The sequence below is a fragment of the Austrofundulus limnaeus genome, unplaced genomic scaffold (assembly GCF_001266775.1).
Source record: "Austrofundulus limnaeus strain Quisiro unplaced genomic scaffold, Austrofundulus_limnaeus-1.0 Scaffold10, whole genome shotgun sequence".
In the NCBI taxonomy this organism is placed as follows: domain Eukaryota; kingdom Metazoa; phylum Chordata; class Actinopteri; order Cyprinodontiformes; family Rivulidae; genus Austrofundulus; species Austrofundulus limnaeus.
The window spans coordinates 1,409,708-1,418,065 of record NW_013952412.1 but is presented as its reverse complement, the minus strand read 5'-3'; the positions used below and the strand labels follow the sequence as shown (position 1 = coordinate 1,418,065).

Below are 8,358 nucleotides of genomic sequence, written 5' to 3'. Positions count from 1 at the left end.
GCAGTCTCCAGCTTTTATAATGAAAACCCACATAAGTATAGAAGTATAGAAGCCACATGCTCCCTATTTAGTTTCCGTAACTCCTTTTCCTAATTGTTGTCTTTTTTTGTGGCAGATCTTTTATAATGGCTTCTCTCTGACGAGATCAAGGAAAATAAAATCTGGTAATGATGCATGCTAGGAAGCTTTAAAAGTACAGCTTATTCCAGAAACATTAAGGTTTTAGGTTAGCCTTTAGGTTACTGTCTCATGGCTTTGATATTTGTCACATATGAAAGGGAACAGAAAGGGCTCATACCCCACGAAGAGACGGGAGCAGCTGGCCTGGATGGATGGGCTGGATTAAAAATTTTACAAGCTCTTTAGATGTGGTGACAGAGTCCTCGCTCTCCTCTTCTGCAGGGTTTGCCCTTTGTTACCACATTCAGCCCCCAAAGCCACGAACACTGGCTCTGCTTCCAACGTGGGGGCACAGGGGCCAAATTCACAATTTAAGATTTATAACCATTTCACTACAGGCCAAAGCTATGTTTGACAGTAAAATTGCTGCAAAAAGCTGCACTACCTGAGGCCTCTGGTGTTTGTCTCCATCTAATGGGATAATAAAGGTATCTGCAGGATGAATAAAGCTGATGCAAACAGAGACACTTTCTGACAGAGCTGTATAGTAACTAAGTATATTTTCTTTGCTACAGTAGCCTACTTAAGTCATTTTTTGAGGATTTGTAATCTTTTTGTATTTTGTTTAATGGTAACTTTTACTTTTATTTTGTTACATTCAAAACATAAAAATGATACTTTTCCTTATTTACTTTACAAATAAACACTTAGTGACACTTTAAAAAAATTAAATATGACCGAAACTAATAATAGTGGTAGTTGTTTACACTCTAAAAAATGTAGTAATAAATTAACCAAGTTGTGTCAACTGGTTCCACTAAACTGGTTTAGGGGAATCAGATGAAGTAAATTCAACACTTCGTTTCTTAGAGCATGTGTAAAACTAATATTACTTTCCAAATTATTGTAAGCAGTTTTACAATTATTACTTAAGGACTTTTCTTATTAGTAAAACAGATTTTTACTGAAGTAATTTTCTGTTGAGGTATTTTTACTTTTACTTAGTTATTCATTTTATGTATTTTATATACCTCTGCTTTCTGAGCATGTTCAATATGAATACAATTATGTTTTCATTCCTGGCACCAAATAATTTACTAATATGGGGATAACTATATGGATCTTGTTTGATTACAAATAAACCCCAATGTCTTTTAGAAGCAATTAGGTTGATAAACAAAATAAATATTACACTTCATCTCGCTTCCGTACATATTAACGTTATGTTATGTTCTTATCTTTAATGAAAAGCTTGCAAAGTTTTTATTTAATATTATTTTTTAGGCGGAACGATTCTTTCAAGATTGTGGTGGGGAAGGATTTTATGACCGGACTCGGTTATTGTCTTGATCTTACAGGATTTGAACAGCCTGGTGAGTGTTTTTTTTTCGATTATTTGAGCTTTGCGGACGAAATAATTACCGTGTCATTGGATAAATGTGTGTGCTATTTCTAAATAAGTGGTGATACGTAACATGTTAAACTAATAAAGGTGATTTTAGATATTTTGTTATTTCGAGGCCTGGCTATCAGAGCTAACGATAACTGTGCTGCGTTGTCAACATCAGACAGCGAACTGAGAAGCTGCTAAAAAACAAGCGTAGCAACTTCCTCAACGATGACAGGCAGTTTCTATTGTTCCTAGAATATTTTTGTGTCAGTCTTTGTGCTATTTGGAGTCTTCACGGGGAGCGAGCTTAGAAAACACAACGATTAACCCTAAAGTTAGCTTGTGTTACTTAATGTGTTAGTAAATCGATTTATATTGAGTAGCCTTTTTTATCTGCAAGTGTCGCAACCGTCATAAAGCTGTAGTTTCAGTAGTTTTAATTTAACTACAGTAGAATTCCGACTTTTTAATCAGGTGTGTTGGAGCAGATAAACAAATAAAATAAAATAAAATAAAAAATACAAAACAAAACATGGAGGACAAGGAACACCTCTGGACTAAAACATGCAGGGTACCAGGATTGGACACCCCTGACCTAACTCACTACCTCCTCAGTTACTGATCAAACACCATGCTTATCCTGTCTACAAAGAGTCATGCGATATTGTTTATTACATCCATAACATATTTTTGTGCCTCATCTTGATGTTCAAACTTAATGTATGAGAGCTTATGTGTTTATAGGACTATAAAGATAACAATGAATATTTGTGTTCAGCTGTATTTATCTTGGCCATGTTTCAGAGCACCTTGTGACTTCAAGACACTGTTTTGAAGTTTGTGAACGTAGTGGCCCGATAGGAATTTGGATTCCTCGTTGATTTGTAATTTGATTTTCTTGTCTTTTTAAGTAATTTTATTTACAAAAAAATATGATTTATTCCAACCATTATCTGTCCTGTTGTCCTGTCTGGTGAAAGAGTTTTTTTTTTTTCACATCAGCCACTGTTTTTGCTGCATAAAAGAAAGCCTATTCAAAGTTCTTAAAAAGATTTTAAAAAAAGGCTGATAAATGAGTTTTGTGTACTTTTCCTTTTCAAGGAACATTCTGAATCAAATCAAGAAAGATAAAATCACATTTTATTTGACAAATTCCACGTTTTTTAAGCCATGGTGATTTACGCAAATTGAAAATGTTTTTATGTCAAATAAAAGATTGTTTAAAAAAAAGGGTGAAACTTTGCATTGATAGTTCAAAGTACTTTATGATGCAAGAGTGGCTCCCAGAACAATGGGCCTCATCGTTCGTACGCACAGATTTGTTCTTAAGTTGTGCGTACGAGTGATTTAGGAGAATTTGTGGCATTCACCAATGTTTTAGTATTCTAAGATTTTTTTCAGATACGAACAAAATTCACGAGTGGTCCAGACCTGTCGTATATTTTACGAGCAGTCAGTCTGCTGTTATCCAGACGGGTTTTCCTCCCTAATAACTTTATATTTCGTTAGTTTGAAGAAATTTTGAGTTGAAAATAAATCACACTCCATAGTTATGTTGACAATAGGCTATTCTGCTTGAATTAGAGTTATAATTTTAAATGTAATAATTTAGACTAACAATATAAATTGTCCGTCCGTCCGTTTTCTGCCGCTTATCCAGGATCGGGTCCTGGGGGGCAGCAGGAGACCCCGCTCTCCCCAGCGACACCTTCCAGCTCGTCCTGGGGGACACCGAGACGTTCCCAGGCCAGAGGGGATATAATCTCTCTAGCGAGACCTGGGTTTTCTCCAAAGTGCCAGACATATTTTGAAAACATTTTAAAATGCTTATTTCAGAACCGCATCTGAGACCACCAGCGACTGCGCGGGGCGGGGGGTACGGTGCATAGCGCTGCGGCTTCTGAATAAATGAAAATGATTTAACACAGTTGTTTATACATTTAGCAGCTCTTTTTATTCCACAGCTGACCTGCTAAAAAATGACAGATTTTCTTTTCTGGATCTCTGACAGACAGACTTCAATCTCTGAACTCGCAAAGTTTTTCTTTTTAGTTTTTGCTGTCATTTTTCATGAATGGACACTTCCTGATATCTGAGGCAGGAAACAGCCTTATATGGTGTTTTTGGGGTGGTAATTATGCTAATCTCCTCTCGCGTGCACGAGCAGCTGGATACGAACAGGTGGAATTTACGCAGCTCATTTACACACTTTTCCTGAAGATAGAAGAGTTTGTTGAATCTGACGTGACATGTTCGTACGAACCCTTCGTATGAACAAAAGTAAGAGAAATTTAGGATAAGAATACGAACATGTTCTTGCATGAGGCCCAATGTTTCTAACATTCTCTCTTATCACCAGCAGGTGGAGGGATGAGTCTCTCCCCTGTGACTGGCACTGAGGTGCCAGAGACGGCAAATGGGGTGGTGACACCAGTGTCTTTGGAGAATGGTCCTCATGCACCAGCAGCAGTGAAATGTGGAGGCAGCAGATTACCAGGAACCGGAGAGGAACCACTGGATGGGTCCCCCGAACACACAGAGAACAATGTGGAAAACAAAGTTTACACCGAAAACAACCTCTTGGACACTGAGAAAGACCTCAATGACAGAACGTCTACTTTATCATTAAACAGTCCTCAGGAGGCGGACCTCTCATTAGACGACAGGACGAGTACTGGATACTCCGAATCCAAAGACATTCCTAAGACTGATGGTGCGCACAACTTGGTGCTCTTGTTGGATTCGGCACAGCAGGGAGAGTCGATCCACTCGTGTCAGCGAGGAGGCCCTTTCACAACAGACAGACGACAGACAGGAAGTACAGAGAGAGGCGCTGAGAGTAGGGAGGAGGAAGAAGATGGAGAGAAAGAGAAACAGGATGAGGAGAAAGATGAAAAGAGCGAAAACAAGTGGAGGAGCTCAGAAGGGAGAACAGAGATGGCGGTGAGTGGACAGTAGGATTATTATTTATTCTCGATTTATTAGATTACGAATAATATAATAATGGCTCCATGGAAATAAAGAACAATAACAGACAGATATACAGGAACTCCTGTGATCTCAACTGAAAGCAGTGGAAATGAATGCAGCTGAGCCTATAAAAGTTAAATTATAGGGCTGGGCGGTATGACCTTAAATTCTTATCATGGTATAAATTGAACCCCTTCACGGTAACGGTATATATCGCGGTGGAAAATTATCATAAAAAGTTAAGATAATGTAATTTTTAGAGCATTGTTTTTGTAGAAAACTGTAATCTTAATTAAACCCAACATTTTTGCTTTAATGTCTGCCTGCCAAACAATGAGCTTCTGCCTGCTGAACTTATCAGCTGCTGCTCTGCTGCACGCTCATCTTCATCATCTTCATCATCAGAGCAGAAGATGACCTTACATTAGCAAGATGGATTTACGACTGAACAAACGTCCATGTCTTTTTTTAAAAATAATCTCTGTGGGTAACAATACATAAAAAACATATTTTTTCTCCGACAATTGGGTGTTAAAAACTACGGTTGTTAAAGCTTCACTCTGCACGACGTGCAGCAGAAGGGAGGAGGGAGAAGGAAATGATCCTGCGTCACGATGTAACTTTTCTGCAGCGGGAGGAGGAAATTTTGAGGATTTATTCTCTCTATACGTGTTTTAAAATGCTAGAATTTCTTCATTATATTTCAAACTCCTCCTGCTCAGTTGTCTCTTCACTTGCAGCCCTGTTGACACAGGTGCGATGATGTACTGATGATATGACGGTAGAGTATAAATTTCTACCGTAGGCCAACTTCATACCATTTATGCTGTCTACCGCGCAGCCCTATTAAATTATAGTTTTTAAATAGACTGTACTGAGGCTTGTAGTCTTTAAAAGAGAAAAGTGGAATGAACCATTGGAGACATGCGGCTGATTAACTGGTTTAACACTGGTTTTACTTGTCTATGTCTTTAATCCCTGCTCTCGTTTACAGTCTTCACAGCATTATTCCTCCTCCGCCCCTGGTCCAAGTACCTCCTCCTCTTCTCCACCTGTTCTTAACTCGGATGATACCCCATGTCCTCCTCATATAATGGCCCAGGTTTGGGTTCGCAATGTTCGAGGGATGCAGGACAGCAAGAGCCTGGATGAAATAAGCCAAGCGTGTGGAGGTAGGTTTCCGTCTCCGGTGGTGATCATGCCTTTCCTGCTGTTTGGCTCTTCCTTGAAATTTCCGATGTGTTTTCCACAGGTGGATCAGGAGCACGAGGGGGTGGCAGAAGCGGACAGTCGGAAGGCAGACGGGCCACGATCTCTTCAGCTCTGGAGCTAGAGGGAACCGTCAGTCATGAAGGAGACCTAACCAACTTCATCACCAAGAACCTGGAGCAGAAGATCAAAATGAGCTCCAAGCCCAGTCTGGACTGCAGTGATTGTGAGTGAGATGTTAAATGTAGAAATAATTTATGAACTAACAATTTGAATTTGAATGTTTTAACGCTAACGCAGATAAAGTGAGTAAAGAGAGATAAAGTGAGATAAAGTGCACAGTGAAGGTGTTGAGGGGATCCTTTTCGGTGACTTTAGGATCACATCTCTGCTTTTTGTGGATGATGTGGTCTTATTGGCTTCATCAGATCGTGATCTCCAGCTCTCACTGGAGTGGTTCACAGCCGAGTGTGAAGCGGCGGGGATGAGGATCAGTGCCTACAAATCCGAGACCATGGTCTTGAGCTGGAAAAGGGTAGGGGACCTTCTCCGGGCCGGGGAGGAGGTCCTGCCCCAAGTGGAGGAATTTAAGTATCTCGGGGTCTTGTTCACGAATGAGGGAAGAATGGAGCTGGAGATCAACGGGTGGATTGGTGCTGCGTCTGCAGTGATGCGGGCGCTGTACCGGTTTGTCGTGGTGAAGCGGGAGCTGAGCCAGAAGGTGAAGCTCTCGGTTTACCGGTCGGTCTACGTTCCTACCCTCATCTATGGTCACGAGCTTTGGGTAGTGACCGAAAGAACGACGTGGATACAAGCAGCTGAAATGTTTCCTCTGCAGGGTGTCTGGGCTCTCCCTTAGAGATAGGGTGAGAAGCTCAGTCATCCGGGACTCAGAGTAGAGCCGCTGCTCCTCCACGTCGAGAGGAGGCAGTTGAGGTGTTTCATCTGGTTAGGATGCCTCCTGGACGCCTCTCTGGTGAGGTGTTCTGGGCACGTCCCACTGGGAGGAGACCCAGAGGAAGACCCAGGACACACTGGAGGGACTATGTTTCTTGGCTGGCCTGGGAACACCTTGGGATTCCCCCAGATGAGCTGGCCCAAGTGGCTGGGGAGAGGGAGGTCTGGGTCTCTCTGCTTAAGCTGCTGCCCCCGTGACCTGACCCCGGATAAGAGGAAGAAAACGGACGGACGGACGGATAAAATGTAGAGGAAATAAGCTCTCATGACCATTTGTTCAAACTGAGGCATGCTGTAGGTTTGGTTATGAATTACCATGAATCAGTTGAAAATCAGAGGAAATTAATGTTAAAATAATTTCATAGAAAATTGTCCAAACCCAAGTTTTCTGTTACGCAAGAAGCTTTTCATTTAGATAAGTTGTGTTTTTAGTGGCGAGTAATCGAACACAAAAAGCTTAAAGTCATGTAACTATTTCAGAAATAAAATAATATTTTAAAGTTTTGTAGGCTGACTTAAATCAGTTTTTATCCATTATCAGCCATCTGTCTAGTCTAAATTCTTTCTGGCAGAAACACAGAAATGCTTCTTTTAACTCTTAAGACCCTCTGGATGAGTGTATCAGCTAAAATAGCCTTTTAATTTAAGCCCAGTAACACAGTCAATATGCCCTCTGTGGCAGCTTATTCCCTCTACCTGCTGATTCAATTAAGATGGATGACTCACACTGTTTGGACTTGAAGGATTTACGATTAAACTCCAGCTGCTTCCTGACAGAAAAGACGTGTCTATTTTATACTTTAACAGCCACAGACCACCAGTGATTTTTGTATTCTCAGATTTATTTATCAGGAGAAACAAAATTCTGTTTTTAAAGGTGTTTTTATAGACGTAATTCTTTTTTTTAATCTTAGTCATACCTTTTCTCTTTTTCCTGATTTCTTTTTAATAGTTTTTTTCTCGTTCTTTCCTGTATGTTTGTATAATTTGTTTTTAGATATGTTGTATCTCAGTTGTGTTTTGAACATGATAAAGAAGAAACACACCTAAAAGTCTATCCGTGTTACTAAAATGTGTTCACTAAAATAAGTGACGTAACACTGATTTTTTGTTTACATTTATTTATTTGTCTAAATTTAACACCCCAGCTGACTGCTCAGGTCCTATCTACCGGAGCCGAGGGTTGTCTCGGAGACCGGCAGATATCCCACCCATCGATCCTACAGTTTTATTGGATCTCCAGAAACACACCCAGGAGGTGGCACACAGTGTGGAGATGATGATGAAGAGCCTCAATGGAACCATACAGAATGTGGGTCTTAAACTGTCATTTTTTAATTTCAAAAGTTTTTTTTTAAACTTATCCACTGTTTTCATAAACAGCTGACCTTTATTTGTCCATCTGTTCATTTGTCCAGATGACAGCTCTGAGTGTCGGCTACATCCAGACCTACAGAGACTCAGTGGACAGCTTGGGAGAGTCTGTAGACATGAGTATAAAGGTAAAACGTAGAGTCTGCCCTTTTTACGTTAAGAATAAAGTGCTTGTAGACCAAGACAAGACCAAGACTTTTAAGGTTTCGACCAAGTCGAGACCAAGTCCAAGGGAGCTCGCCCTCCCTTGGACTTGGTCTCGACTTGGTCCACAAGACCAAGACCCGATTAAAAAAAGTGCCCTAAAAGATGGAGTATTCTGTACACATGTGCAGTGG

At 40.4% G+C, this 8,358-nt stretch overlaps 1 protein-coding gene across 1 annotated transcript in view; it reads left to right on the top strand.

Moving 5' to 3' along the window:
* Positions 1–1,409: 1,409 nt before the first annotated feature.
* borcs6 (BLOC-1 related complex subunit 6) overlaps positions 1,410–8,358 on the top strand; it is a 9,613-nt gene continuing 2,664 nt past the window's right edge. Inside the window, exons 1-6 of the mRNA XM_014001770.1 lie at positions 1,410–1,493; positions 3,870–4,453; positions 5,475–5,652; positions 5,733–5,915; positions 7,795–7,958; positions 8,065–8,148. Of these exons, the coding sequence (XP_013857224.1) occupies positions 1,445–1,493; positions 3,870–4,453; positions 5,475–5,652; positions 5,733–5,915; positions 7,795–7,958; positions 8,065–8,148 (1,242 nt within the window). The 5' untranslated portion in view covers positions 1,410–1,444. The remainder of the gene's footprint in view (positions 1,494–3,869; positions 4,454–5,474; positions 5,653–5,732; positions 5,916–7,794; positions 7,959–8,064; positions 8,149–8,358) is intronic.